The sequence below is a fragment of the Schistocerca nitens genome, chromosome 9 (genome assembly GCF_023898315.1).
Source record: "Schistocerca nitens isolate TAMUIC-IGC-003100 chromosome 9, iqSchNite1.1, whole genome shotgun sequence".
Lineage (NCBI taxonomy): Eukaryota > Metazoa > Arthropoda > Insecta > Orthoptera > Acrididae > Schistocerca > Schistocerca nitens.
Genome location: NC_064622.1, coordinates 496,872,354 through 496,887,142, shown reverse-complemented (window position 1 = coordinate 496,887,142; position 14,789 = coordinate 496,872,354). Strand labels below are relative to the sequence as shown.

The window sequence follows — 14,789 nt, the reverse complement described above, 5'->3', positions numbered from 1 at the left end:
AGACATACCTTTCCCAGCACTTTGCTTCCTTCGGTGAATAAGACATCAGGCTCAGGCATGGAGTCGCTGAAAGGTAAGGTGGTGTTCCAGCGATGGGTGCCACTTATGACATTGGAGGGCCAACCTGTGATCTCTAATCACCTCACTGATATCCGGTGACCACCAAGGCACAGTCCTCTGCCAAGGGGACCTGGAAGAACAGGGAATTGCAGATTCCGCTGCAGAAATGATGCCAGTGGTTATCGTGTGAACCACCAAATCAATGGCATCATGAGAAAGAGGCTCAATAGTGGCAATGGAGGTGAATGAGTCCCAGTCAGTCCCATTCAAAGCCCATCTGGGAGGTGCCCAGGAGAGTGATGCTGTGGCACTGACAGAAAGATTGGAAAGTGGTCACTACTGCACAAGTTGTAATGCATACTCCATTGGACAAATGGTAAAACACCAGGGCTGCAAACCGAAAGGTTGATGGCTGAGTACATGCCATGCGCCACACTGAAATCTGTGGAGGCACCATTATTTAAAAGAGAAGGGAGCTGTGCCAACACTTGCTCAACGACAGTGCCTCGGCCTGTTGCCATCAATCCACCCTACAAAGGGCTATGGACGTTGAAGTTGCCTAGTAGCAGAAACGGTGATGGCAGTTGGGCCATCAGTGCAGCCAATACATGCTGTGGGACATCACCATCCGGTGGAAGATAGATACTGCAGATGGTAACAGCCTGCGACATCCACACCCTAACAGCGACAGCCTCTACAGTAGTTTGAAAAGGCACACACTCACTGTAAAGAGTTAAGGACGTAGACACAGTCTCCACCAGATACCCTCTCATAAGCTGCCCGACCCTTATAATAACCCCAATAGCCACGGAGGGCGGGGGTTCGCAACAGCGAAAACCAAGTTTCCTGGAGAGCAATGCAGAAGAAAGGGTGAAGGCTGAGAAGTTGTCGGAGCTCAGCAAGGCAGTGGAAAAAAATAGCTGAAATTCCATTGGAGGATGACATTGTCCGCAACCGAAAAAGGCGTGAAGGGACCGAGGAGGCATATTACGCCGCTGGGTCATCGACCGCCACCGAAGGAGAGCCTGAATCGAGAACCACAGTGTCTGAGGTAGGGGCCAGATTGAGGTGTCGGGGGACGCCAAAGTCTGCAAATTGTCCTCAGACTCAGAGCTGGTAGGAACAGGGGGCACAGAGGCAATATGTACCTCATCCGTCTTAGCCAGCCGATTCTTCTTCTTCTTCTTCTTCTCCTCCTCCTCCTCCTCCTCCTCCTCCTGCTGCTGCTGCTGCTGCTGCTCCTTAGGAGCAACCTGGGAGGGAGACTCAGAAAGAGCATCAGGGCTCAGATGAAGAGTGGGAAGCTCTTTGATCCACCACTCGTGGCTCCTTGAGCCATTGATGGATGCGCTGGAGGAGGCCTTAGAAGGTAGACTTCCACGGGACCCTTTCCACGCAAGAGAAGCCTTAGTAGGAGTCTGGCACACCGGCAGTGGGGAGGGGGGGGGGGGGGGGGAGGTTATTCCGATATCCCCATCAGTTTGGGAGGATTGGTCTCCCAAAGGATGTACCTTGGCAGTACCAGAAGAAACAGTTTCGCCCCCATCACAGTCATGGGGGAAGAAGCAGGGCGGCCCTGAGGGCCCACTGGAGGCTTAACAACTGCGGGACAGCCGTCACCACTGGGGTCAAAGAAATAGCAGTAGCAGCATACGATGTAGTCATCTCCACAAGATGAAGTTGTTCATATTTCCTCTTCGCATCCTGATAGGTGAGCCTGTCCAGGGTTTTGATTTCCATGATTTGCCACTCCTTATGGAGAACAGGGCAGTCAGGCGAGCAGTGGCAGTAGTGCTTCCCACAGCTGGCACAAGTGGGAGGAGGGACAAACAGAGTGCCTGGGTGCAGAAGACGACTGCAATCCCTGCATGTGGTGCTGGAAGTACAGCAAGATGACATGTGACCAAACTTCCAACGCTTGAAGCACCGTATAAAGGGAGGGACGTATGGTTTCACGTCACAACAGTAAACCATCGCCTTGACCTTTTCAGGCAATGAGTCACCCTCAAAGGCCAAGATGAAGGTACTGGTAGCAACCCTGTTGTCTTTGGGTCCCCTAGGCATGCACAGGATGAAGTGGACACCCCGTCGCTCTAAGCTAGCGTGTAGCTCCTCGTCCGACTGCAAAAGGAGGTCACGATGTAAAATAAGACCCTGGACCAAGTTAAGGCTTTTATGGGGAGTAATCAACATGGGGATATCACCCCGCTTGGATAAAAATCGACCCGCTACGCATTTTAAACAACGATGTCACTTCCCCAAACCTATCTTCAAGGTGGTCTACGAAAAACTGGGGCCTTGTTGCCTGAAAGGTCTCTCCATCAGTCCTGCTGCAAACTACGTACCAAGGCGAATACAGCTCTCAAGACCTGGACGCCCTACGATTCTCCCAAGGTGTAGCCAGGGAGGGGAATGATTGGGAATCATACGTCAGAGCATCAAAATCATTTCTGACACACTTGGAGACTGCTGGGGCCAAGCGACCACCAGCTCGATTCAATTTAACCCGTTTCATTGCGGGGCATCTGTCCTGATGCCACCCACTCCAACCAGGGGCTCTCCCCAAGGGCGCCACCCAGCCTCAGCAAGGGCCACCTGGCAGGTTGGCCATTGATGGGGGTCCTGGTGCCTCAGAAGAATGAGCACTTACTCCTCGGCATACGCGGGGAGGTCTCAGCTCAGGCATCAGCAGTGCAATCCCTGTGTTGTCAGGGGACTACCACCAAGAGGGTACATGACAACCACACCACGACGGACTGGCAACCGCACTGGATATTGGGTGTCAAAATGGTCCAGAATTGTCGTCGGCATGAAGGATGGTACGGTGCAGGCAACGAGAAGGAAGCAACCCATAAGATGTTGGGTACAAAGCCCACTACACGACAACAAATAGCATACAAGATCTTGGTGCATGAGGGGAAAAAAAAAAGACCACGGCGTTCTTCCCCAAATGGCACGCACTATCAACAGAAATTTAGAAAAGGTGGAGGTCAAACCTGAGAAGGGACCATCACAGAAAAGCCAAAATGTTGGAGACTCCTTTTAGTCACCTCTTACGACTGGCAGTAAACCCGTGGGCCAATCCAACCCGCAGAGAAAGGGGGGGGGGGGGGGGGTGTTAGAAAATAGAGTTCAATATGTTTCACAAGAATGACGTCCTTAACACTTGTTTGCTGCAGAATTCTTAAGCATATACTATGCAAGTTTCCTCGAAGCAGAAAAAAGCTTTTGTCCTCAAATCAGCAAAGATTTAGAAAGCATCGCTCATGTGAAACTCTACTTCCCTTTTCTCATACAGTCTCCTGTGACACACGGATGAAGGCTGACAGGCAGGTTTCTTATTCCTAGATTTCTCAAAAGCATCTAACACCATGCTCCACTGCAAAATGTTAATGACAGTTTAAGCATACAGAATAGGTTCCCAGATATGTGATTGGCTCGAAGACTTTTTAAGTAATATTTTGTTCCAAAAAGTGAATGTTCATCTGAGATGATAGTATCATTAGAAATGCCCCACGAGAGTGTCATAGGACTGCTCGTTATCCACAAACAAACAATCCGACAGATAGGGTGAACCGCACTCTGCGAATGTTTGCTCGTGGCACTGTACTATACGAGAAAGTGTTGTTATTGTCTGACTGTGGAGGACACAGGATGACTTAAGATAGAATTTCTATTTGGCAACTTGCTGTAAATGCAGAAAAATGTAAGTTAATGCAGATTAGTGTGAAAAACAACACTGTTATCTTCCAATACACTATTGATGGTATGCTGCTTGACACAGTCGCACAGTTAAATATCTGTGCGTTATGTTGCAAAGAAATACGAAATGGAAAGAGCACAAGAGGTTGGTACTAGGGAAGGCAAATGGTAGGTTCTTGTTTATTGCGAGAATTTTATCAATATGTAACACACCCATGAAGGACATTGCATATTCTTGAGCACTGCTTGAATATTTGGGATCCCATCCATGTCTAATTAAAAGAAGACACAAACAATTCAGAGAATTTCTGCTAGATTTGTTAGTGGCAGGTCTGACTGACACACGAGTACTAGGTATATGCTTCTGTGGAAGGAAGGTGACATTCTTTTTGTGATCCACTACTGAGAAAACTCGAATAAGGATTTGCAACTAACTGCAGATCAGTTTCACTGCTACCAACATACATTTTGCGTACAGGTCGCGAAGACAAGATATGGGAAATCAGGTCTCATACGGAAGCACATAGGCATTTCCAAGTGGAACAAGTAAGGGAATGACTTGTAGAGATACAAGGTACTCTCCGCCATGCACTGTATGGTGGCTTGCAGAGTATGGATGTAGATGTAGGTGTGGGCAAAAAATGTTTTTTCTCAATAAAAACAAGCTCTAGTTATACGAACTATTGATATGGTATGGCGAAGTACCTGAAATTGTACACCTGGAGTATAGGATTTTATGGAAGTCAAAAATGGAGCATTGGAGGTCCAGAGAAGAAGAAAATGGATGTAAGGAAAGGTTCATGCACAAGAAAAAGTACTGCAAAACTGTTCACGATGTCATCAAAAATGCAAAAACCACATACTCTGTACAAATATACAAAATTCCAAGAACAAAACAAATACAATACAGAGCATACTTTGGGATGAAAAGAAGCAAATTAAGGCAAATTATATCCAACTTCTGCATAGCAGCACCAGCAGAACAGACAATGAACAATTTCAGTTATTGGCTACAAAATTCAATGAAATCTTCCCTAAACACAGCTGAAAACATAGTGACCACAAGCAGACTGTCTAAAGCAAATCCATTGAAAGTATATAGTAAGACATTATGTATAGCTTCACCAAACATTCATTTTCCCAAATTAATTGTTGCAGAGATCACAAAAATTATAACATCACTGAAAACCAGTAACTCTGCTGGCTATGGTGGTATTTCAACCAAAGCACTAAAATCTTTTGTTGACTTAGTTGCAGACGCCATCATGTCTGTGATGATGGCGACAAGGAGACCAAATGAATGATTTGAAATGATTCTGCATAGCTCTCTCTTGTAAAGGGATTTCTGACAAATGAACATACCATGTTTCCTCAGAGAAGACGGCAAAAAGGAAGTTCACGAATTTTACTGAAGTTCAGGGGTATGTGCAGAAAGTACCCACACACTTTCTTGTGAACACAAATCGCAATCTAAAACTGTACAGATGCAGCCACATAACACTGCAGTGGATTTTAGGAACAATACACTACACAAAAACTGAATTACACACAGCTACAGAATAGTGCATTCCCTACTATTTTCTCTCCTGCAACAGCGGTGAGTGGCACGTCATGGTGTGGACTCTGTAAAACATTGGAAGTGTGTGGGAATCACTATGATCAGCAACTAACCACAATCAGAAAAAGTGATCAGAGCTGCACGCAAAGTGCAAATATCTCGCAGGGCTAGCACTGTTGCGGCGTTCGGTGGTCTTCATGTCAAGTAATCTGCAGAAAAGGGGTAACTGAACAATAAGCACTGTCATAATACACAGTGTTCCTCAAAATATTCTGACAATCTGAGAGGAATGGGGTTGTGCACTTTCTTTCTGAAGGTACAGGTCACCTGCCGGATGTTAACAGCAGAACAGTGTACGTACACTATCTCACAGTGTGTTCCACATCTACATACATACTCTGCAAATGATTACAGTGCACGACTGATGGTACTTACCACTGTGCCACACATGAAGGTTTCTTCCAGTTCCAATCGCATATTGTGAATGGGAAAAATGACTGTTTAAATACCTCTGTACAAGAAACTTCCTGGCAGATTAAAACTGTGTGCCCGACCGAGACTCGAACTTGGGACCTTTGCCTTTTGTGGGCAGTTTTAATCTGCCAGGAAGTTTCATATCAGCGCACACTCAGCTGCAGAGTGAAAATCTCATTCTGGAAACCTCTGTGCATGCTTGAATTAGTCTAATCTTGTCTTCACAGTCCCTATTGAAGCAATGCATGGAGGGTTGCACTACATTTCTAGATTCTTCACTTAATACTGGTTCACAAAACTTTGTAAATAAGCTTTTGCAGGGTAGTTTCCATTACCTTTGAGCATCTGCCAGTTCAACTCTTTCGGCAACTCCATGACTCCCTTCCAGCAGGCAAAGAACCCTGGGATCATTTGTGACCTCCTCTTTGAATACTTCAAAATCTCCCATTAGTATTATCCGATATTGGCTCCAACACTTGAGTAACATTCCAAGATAGAAGACACAAGTGATTTGTAAGTAGTCTCCTTAGTACACTCGATTGTATTTTCGAGTAAGCTGTCAATAAACCAAAATCTGACATGTGTTTTACTTATGGCTGAGCCAATGTGATCATTCCATTTGACAGTTTTACGAATTGTTTCACCCAGCTATTTGAATTAGCCGACTGATTCTAACTGTGAATAACTGATATTTTAGTCACAGGATACTACACATTTTCATTTAAGCCGCAAGATTTAGTTTACTGTTAGTATCACAGGTACTGTTATAGTTGGGTACATGTCCAAATATGTATATGTTATGAATAACAGATGTCACTGCTTACTGCATTTGCACAATTTATACTTACAGCAGTTGGTCGCCACTGTTGTTTGGAAAGTGAGTGATGTGTCTGCGGTGCGTTTGCCACTAAGCACCTTGTGATGCAAGTATTTTCTACACTTGCATTTCTCTTTTACTTTGAGGCTGTCTTTCTTTTATTTTAGTATGTAATGAATATTCCAATTGAGTTACCATATGCAATTTATACTATTTTTTAAGTCTCTGAAATTGTTTTGCACCCATATCTCACTTTCATAAACATTTGTTTCATTAGGTTTCATAAAAGTGTGGAAATGGAGAAAAATAAGGCATTTTAAAGGCAAGGGAGAAAAATAAGGCATTTTAAAGGCAAGGGAGAAAAAGAAGGCATTTTACAGGCACCATAAAACTGTATGTCCTGAAGACTATGAGAAACTATTACAGGAATTGCCAGAAGAACAATTATCAGAGTTGTCAGAGTCTTGTGAATCTGAGTTTGAAGGGGAAGTTGTTGAAGAAGAATACCACAGCAGTGACTCTGAACAGTCAACAGAGAAAACAGATGATCACATAGTTGAAAGGGCCAACAACAGACAGACACTTACCATTTTCACATAGGAAAAGATGAAGAAACTATTTGAATATGTGAACTGCTTCCTTCTCCTAAAACCAAAGCCAAGAATATCCAAAAAGTTTTGCCAGGCCCAAAAGTATGTCTAAACTTGTGCAAAAAAGTTGATGCATTTCACCTATTTATTACTGATGGTATAATTGACAACACTGTGGAAAATACAAACTGATACATCCAGAATAGTAAAAGAGATGAAGTTCAATATTCAAGACAACGAGACTGCAGAGATACCACAAAACACAAGATAAAGGCTCTTTTAGGTGTATTATACCTGACAGGTGTAAAGCAAGGAGAATACACAAATTGCTGTGAACTGTGGGAGTCAGATGGCACAGGAATGATTGTCTTACAAAGTCTCTTCAGCTATAAGCACTTTTGCTTTCTGCTTTTGAGCTCCTGTGTTTGACTACATGGGCACCCAGAACGAGAGAAAACAAAGTGACGAACTAGCATCCATTTGTGACTTCCATCAAGAATTTGTCAACAACTGTCTTTCTCACTACAATATCAGTGAGTTTGTCACTAATGATGAGATGATGCATCATTTCAGAAGACACTGCAGATTTGTACAGTATATCCCCAATAAGCCTGCAAAATATGGGATGAAAAATTATGCCTTATGTCATTTCAAAACATTTTATACCCTGAACTTTGAAATTTATTGTGGCAAGCAGATTCCACGACCCCACCTGAAATCCAACAAGCCTAATGACTGTAAAAAACTAGTTACACCAACAGCAAAAAGAAAAAGATATCCTACGACTCATAATTACCACAGCAGCTAATCTCTGGCTCCTGAAAATCTCCTCGGAAAAGGATTGACTTTCTTTTTGGAATGGGGAGGTAGAAGGAAATTCTCCCAGAATTCCAAGCAAATAAAACTCTTTGGTTTTCAAGACGGTTTTTGTATGGTCTCAACTGTTCCTAAAAAGAACAAAGCTGCAATTTCTTTTATCGGCAATGCAGCACAACGCAAATGTAAAAGATCAAGAGACTAAGAAATTGAGAGTTAATTTGGACTACAATGCTACCAAAGGAGGAGTACACACTGTAGATCAGATCTGATCATCCTAGAGTACTTCGAGAATCATGTGACAATGGCCACTTGCACTTTTCTACAGATATCTAGATATTACTGGGATAAATGCAAACATTATTCTCAAATTCAACAATCCTGGTAATAAGGAAATAAGAAGAAATTTTTTGAAACATACTGCACTTGACCTGACAGAAGAACATTTGTAGCCACAAGCATTTTACAAACACTTCTGATGGATATTCAAGCCTTCTTATATTTTGATTAAAGTTCAGTCTTGATCACGTTATGTCTGTTTTAATGAGTAACCGATTTCAGTTTTTTCTATAAAACCATCATCAGACCCAATGGCTCCCTTGGGTTGGTAGGCGGAGCTCTCCTCGCTGCTGACCAAGTATAGACATGAAGAAGAGCAGACCAAAGAAACAGGAAAACCTGAAACTTGTTACTCATGTGGCAGGCATAAAAACAACAGAACAAAAACTGTGCGTGTGAAAGGCAAGAAAAATGTATGCAAGAAACACAGTGTTACAGACACTAAATGTGCGCAATGAGAATGTTACATGCAGATACACAAGAGTTGGAGTTTATGAGTGCTCATTTCATAATGTGCTCTCTTGTTACTTTTTTTCAAATGGTTGAATCTGAGCACTATGGGACTTAACATCAGAGGTCATCAGTCCCCTAGAACTTAGAACTACTTAAACCTAACTAACCTAAGGGCATCGCACACATCCATGCCTGAGGCAGGATTTGAACCTGCGACCGTAGCAGTCGCATGGTTTTGAACTGAAGCACCTAGAAACGCTCAGCCACCGCAGCCAGCCTTACTGTTTTTTCGCGTGAAACAATGCAGTTAAGTGATATAACAAAAAAACCACCATAATATGTAAATAGATGAAGGGAACAAAGAATATCGGCGCCTTATAAGTTACAATGGCAATAAAAGACAGTTATGAAGGCGACAAATATATAAAAGATTATTTTTATAGAGCCAAATAATGCTATGTTATGTTTTCTCCATTAAAATGCAGTTAGCAATTACATAAAGATTATTTTTCTAAGGTTAAAAATTTAATACTAATTGCAGTGCAAAAGCCGTAATGTGCCCACTCATGGAAGTTCGAATGGCACACCCACCAATGGGTTAAACCAATTTGTCAATATTTGCTCCACCTTGAAATCTTATAAAGATCTGCCTGGATATTTGTGCAGTATCTTTTAAGGTAGTACTTCATTACAGAATAACAATATCAACTGTGAAAAGTTGATTGTTCACAAATGTGAAATAATGGTGACGTATCAGTGGGTCCCATTATATTCCTAGAAAGCCTTCACCACATACATGAACCTTGTTGGTAAAAAGGACACAGCAAGCATAACAAGCTTTGGCAATGTCCCATTTAGTATTAAAATGTTTTGAGTATACGCTTATATTAAATCATGACTTACACACACTTCATGATTATGCTCTTTCTCTTTGATCTGAATAATGTCAAAGTCTATGCATCCATCCAACACATACAGTTGCAGCTGGGAGGGGGGTGAGAAAAGGGCAAAGGAAAAGAAGGTGTGCTGGGGGAATAGTAGGAATGTGAGACTGGAGTGGGAGTACAGAAATGGAAGCAGCACACGAGGACAGGCACTAGCAAAGCCTGATGCCAGGGAGGTTATGGGAATGCAGGATAGCAGGCTGGTCCAATGTTCCCATCTTCCCTTGTCAATCTCACAAGCAGGCGCAGGCAGTGTAAGCTACCCGCGAGATGGCCCCATTGCACACATTCTGGTAATGCCTGAACTAAAACAAAAACTAATGCTAAGTTTTCTATGTGCACCCTGAAGCGCACGCTACAGGCAGACCCGACAGAATGACGTTATTGTCTGGAGCGTCTCATGATACACAGCTTGCTGTGACTGCTCATTGCTTCCTTGTGTACCACCACTGTAATCCCTGTCTCCAACTCACAACACATGCCGTGCTGCTCCTCCGATCTCGCACGTTCCTGCTATTCCCCCAGTGCGCCTGCACAGCAGTTACCCCTTCTCTCCTATCCCTTTTTTCCCCCCTCTGCAACCTTCTGATGCTGCATTTATCAGCCCCCCCCCCCCCTTCTCCATCTCGACACTCTCATAAAGATAGTGCAGCCAGCACTTTCCCCCACTTTTTCTTGCTATCTGTCATCTTTCCATGCCTATATGCATTCTGTACCCCCACTACCCAGTCTAAATGAGGTCCCTCCTGAGGGCAGTTAAGCCTCAGCACCCGGGCATGAGAGTGGCTATGTGTGTGTGTGTGTGTGTGTGTGTGTGTGTGTGTGTGTGTGTGTGTGATGGGTGCATACAAATCTGTGTGAGTCTGAGGAAGGGTTTTGTCTTGTATCTTAGTCTACTTTCAACTATACTTTAAATCTGTGTGTCCACCAGGCAATGCCTCCTCCGTGTGGTGAGCAGCAGTATATCGTATTGTACTGTCGTCATGCCACTCCACATTTTCCATTGTTTGACATCAATATTTTATGTACAGTATACGTAATAAAGAATTATGCAGCTTTCTGAAACCTTGGCAGCAGACAGGTGAACTACATATCACTACTCTTTCGGTCATCTAAATTGCTGGAGCTGCTGAGCAAGTCTTTCTGTAATGCCACACAAACAATGAATATTCATCTTCGGCTATTACTGTGCAGCTCTCCCTCAAATCCCCAGCAATTTTCATAACAGTCGCATTATCTCTTGTATATCTCTACTTCATATGTAACGCTCACTTTCATTTGTCTGTCTGCCATATTTATCTCTAAGCAAATGCATATAGAAACTTTGTTTATGAAAGAGATCACTTACCACTACAGCATACAAATTGTACTTCAAATCAAATGGGTCGCTGCCGTCAGCAAGCCGATGTTGGTGGAAATCTTGTAGGGCACAATCTACCACAGGAGTTTTGACGAGTGACGTCGACACCAGTCTTTCACGTGAATTCAATGGTAGCGTCAGATCACCATTGGGAATGTGTCCATTTCCTCTGGCACTGTTATGAGTATTTAGTTCAGCCTCTAATCTCGGTTTTGATATATTTAAATTGTTGTCAACTATCTCCCTATGGTTCTGAATTAAATGTGATAGTATATCACCATGATTTTGCACTTCAGATTCATCAGTCAGTGACATAATGTTGGATTCGATGTTACTGTCATCCTTTTCGGAGTTTTGCCTGAAAATAGAAAGACATTACTCCAAGTGAAAGAAATGACCAATCACAGAAAGAAATTGATGCAGTTTTCTCTTGTGGAGAACTTACTCCTTTTCAGCATATTCCCCCTTTAGTTCTTTGTGTCTGATGACCGTCTGTTTAGGTACCGAAGCAAGGTAGGCTGTTGGATCAAAATTCCTGAATGGAAAATTCACAACCTTCTGGGACTTTACCCACTTCCCATTAACAAACTGGAACCTTTTCAGATGAACAATCTGAAGAATTAAGAAGAAAAAAATGCATTGAAAATGATAATTTTTCTTTAATATAATAAAAACAATTATTCCATCAAGACATTGCAATACTAATAGTTTGACATTCATGAGATGGTAGATTCATAAGGAGGCAGTGACACCATTAAAAGATAAACAATATGCAGAGTGGAAGTTGTCATTTGTGTATTATTAACATACGAGGCTAAAAGCAAGACATACCTCTGCATGTTGAGTATCGTGCATTATAAAGGGTTCTTCATCTAAGTCTGCAATTTCATACATTTTTAAAATGAAACAAAATATGAGAAATTCTATTAGCCAGTGATGCACACAATGGGCACTAATGCACAATCCATAAAAGTAAACAAACATAGCTTTCAACACAAAGTTGAGTATGGCATTCTAAATGTTCCACGCTTATTCATTTATGAAACAATCTTATTCACAAGGAACTATATCTTGAAAACAGGCAAATTACTGCAGAATAAGACTGTACACAACTACTACACCAGGGGGCAATAAAAAATACAAACACACCTTAAAATAAAATTGTTTCTGAGGAGCATAATTATGATTATTGTCACACTACACAATAAGGTACTAGAGGAAATAAAAATTGCTATGTAACCAATATTTAAAATGAAACTAAAGGCATTTCCAATAAAGTACTGTTTCTATTCTGTAAAAAAGATTTCTGAATATGTGAAACTAAATGTTACTCAAACAATTATTTTGTACGAAAATACACATACTTTAAATTTACCTACTTATTTTGCTGATTCTATATATTACTGTATCCTTACTTTGATCTGTCTATTATCAGTTGTGAAATTTTTGCTGCATGACAATAATGGATCAATAAATACAGGCAATGCCAAATTATATTAATGTTAAATGTCTTATTGGGATTTTATCTCTAGTAAAACCTCCTTATGTATAATATTTTCCATCCTTACAAAATATATTACATCCTAGTTAACTATTAATCTTCTCCTGATGGATATGAGTTTCCAATTACTACACACAACAGAAGACTTCAGCCAAGTCAGCTTTTTAGAGGTAGTTATTTTATCCCATTAAGGAACACATTTCCCACATTCATCGTCAGAATAAGTGTGGTCCTTTTTGTTGTAGGCTCAATTTTTGCAGACCGATCTGTATTTTGTTAATTGCACACTGAGCAAATTTCCCCTCTGCTGTCTTTTATTTAAGATACGGTGTCCATATTATGTTATCAATTTTTGGATTATATAATCCCATCTTCATATGTCCTCAGAGTTTCCATCATTAACTGAAAGCTGCATATGTCATCCAAATCAAGATGTCATTTGCAAATTTAAGAAATGGCATAACATTTCTACTAGAAAGAATTCTGCACTGATCCCTCTAACTCTTATATCCTCATATCAGATATCAAATGAATTGAACAGACTTTGTGACATCTTCAGAAGCAAAGCAGAGAGCCAACATTTACTGCACTGCTCTCCCTCATATTCACAAATTTGTTATTCAGATAGTGGGGGGAATTACCAAATTTTGTAATATGTCAATACAACTACCATTTTTGAGAAAGTTGTTGAAAAATGTGATTTCAATGTAATTGATCACATTGTATTTAAAATTAACTTTCATGTCCCAAACAACTTTTTTTTTTTTTTTAATTATGCACCCTACAAATTCATCTTGGCCTTTACTCACTTATTCTTCAAATGTTTTGAGTATCAGTAATGCGATCAACATTGAAGTTAATTCATAGTTGAAATATACATACATACTATACATTACTAACAAATGTACAATGTGAATATACAAACCAGTATTGGAGGTAGCCTCCATATTTGAAGCTTTTTGCTTGCCAACTGATGTTGGCCACATTTTGAGCAATAATACTTTTCATCTTCCCCAAGATGCTCTTCTTTTGTAAAGGCCTCCAAGCAAAAATCCAGATCAATTGGCTCTGACTGCTGTTGCCGTGTCAATGGAACACTTTCATGTTCCACAAAAACCTGAAGAATTTTGAGCAATGGATTATTTCACAGTTTCTTTTGACAATATGATGAAAATATATCATGCAGCAATAGATTCTATTTTGTTGCAAAACTAATTTTCAAGGATTTATTTTCATTAAGCTAATTAAACAGGTAGTGATTAATGTGATGCTACAATACTATAACAAAAATTTATCATATACATGCAGTAATTTCTCTCTTGTAATTTCAAATCTAAAAAATAAGTTAAGTTTTGTTTCTAATACAATTAGAAAACAAGGATTTATCACTTTCGCACTAAACAGAAGAATGTCACAGAGTGATAGGTATGTTCACTGAATAGGTGCAAAGTTGCTTAGATTTAGAACACACACACACACACACACACACACACAATTTTCCAGTGCTGTCACCTGACTATAGTTATCTTGTCTGGGGTGAGCTGTAAGAAAACTAAAGGTGTGTGGAGTGGAGGAGAGAGAGGTAAGAAATGGGAGAAGGTCTGGAAAAGGTAAATGCCAATAGGAGAAGAAACTAAGTCACATTTGCTGCAAGGCTTAAGCTAACTCTTAACTGTTCACAATCTGCCCTCCTCCTCCTGAAGTGCTACTGAGCTAGCTACCCAATCTACAAAATATCTTTATCCAATCTTACACCTCTCAAACTCATACCCTTTCCTTCCTGTCTCCCCCAATCTGTCACCTCTCTGTGGAAGTCCCAGATATAGGAATTGTCCTGCAGAGTCCTCTACCATCTCCTACTGTGGCAAAGTCACTTGCTGTGAGAGGAGAAACAATTTGTAAAAAGCATCCACAACTTTAATATAGCCACCGGGCAGTGGTCCATGGGGATATTAGCATGAATAAGCTACAGACTTTCATGAATGGACATTGACAAAATGGTGTCAAAAGCCATCTAAACCACAAAATCGTTTAAGTATGTGGCACAATATAATGTATGTTAATACAACATCTGCTTCAGAATATATGCCAGTTGAAATCCTCCCTGATTTTTTATTTCATCTCTGGGTCTTTATCAAGGTTGTTTGCTACAGGACAAATGTGAGTCTGATTTAG

The 14,789-nt window shown here is 41.1% G+C and overlaps 1 protein-coding gene across 1 annotated transcript in view; it reads right to left on the bottom strand.

Moving 5' to 3' along the window:
* LOC126203243 (ubiquitin carboxyl-terminal hydrolase 32) overlaps positions 1-14,789 on the bottom strand; it is a 231,390-nt gene that overhangs the window by 38,121 nt on the left and 178,480 nt on the right. The window contains exons 26-28 of the mRNA XM_049937496.1: positions 13,540-13,731; positions 11,559-11,725; positions 11,102-11,471 (exon numbers count right to left, since the gene is read on the bottom strand). Of these exons, the coding sequence (XP_049793453.1) occupies positions 11,102-11,471; positions 11,559-11,725; positions 13,540-13,731 (729 nt within the window). The remainder of the gene's footprint in view (positions 1-11,101; positions 11,472-11,558; positions 11,726-13,539; positions 13,732-14,789) is intronic.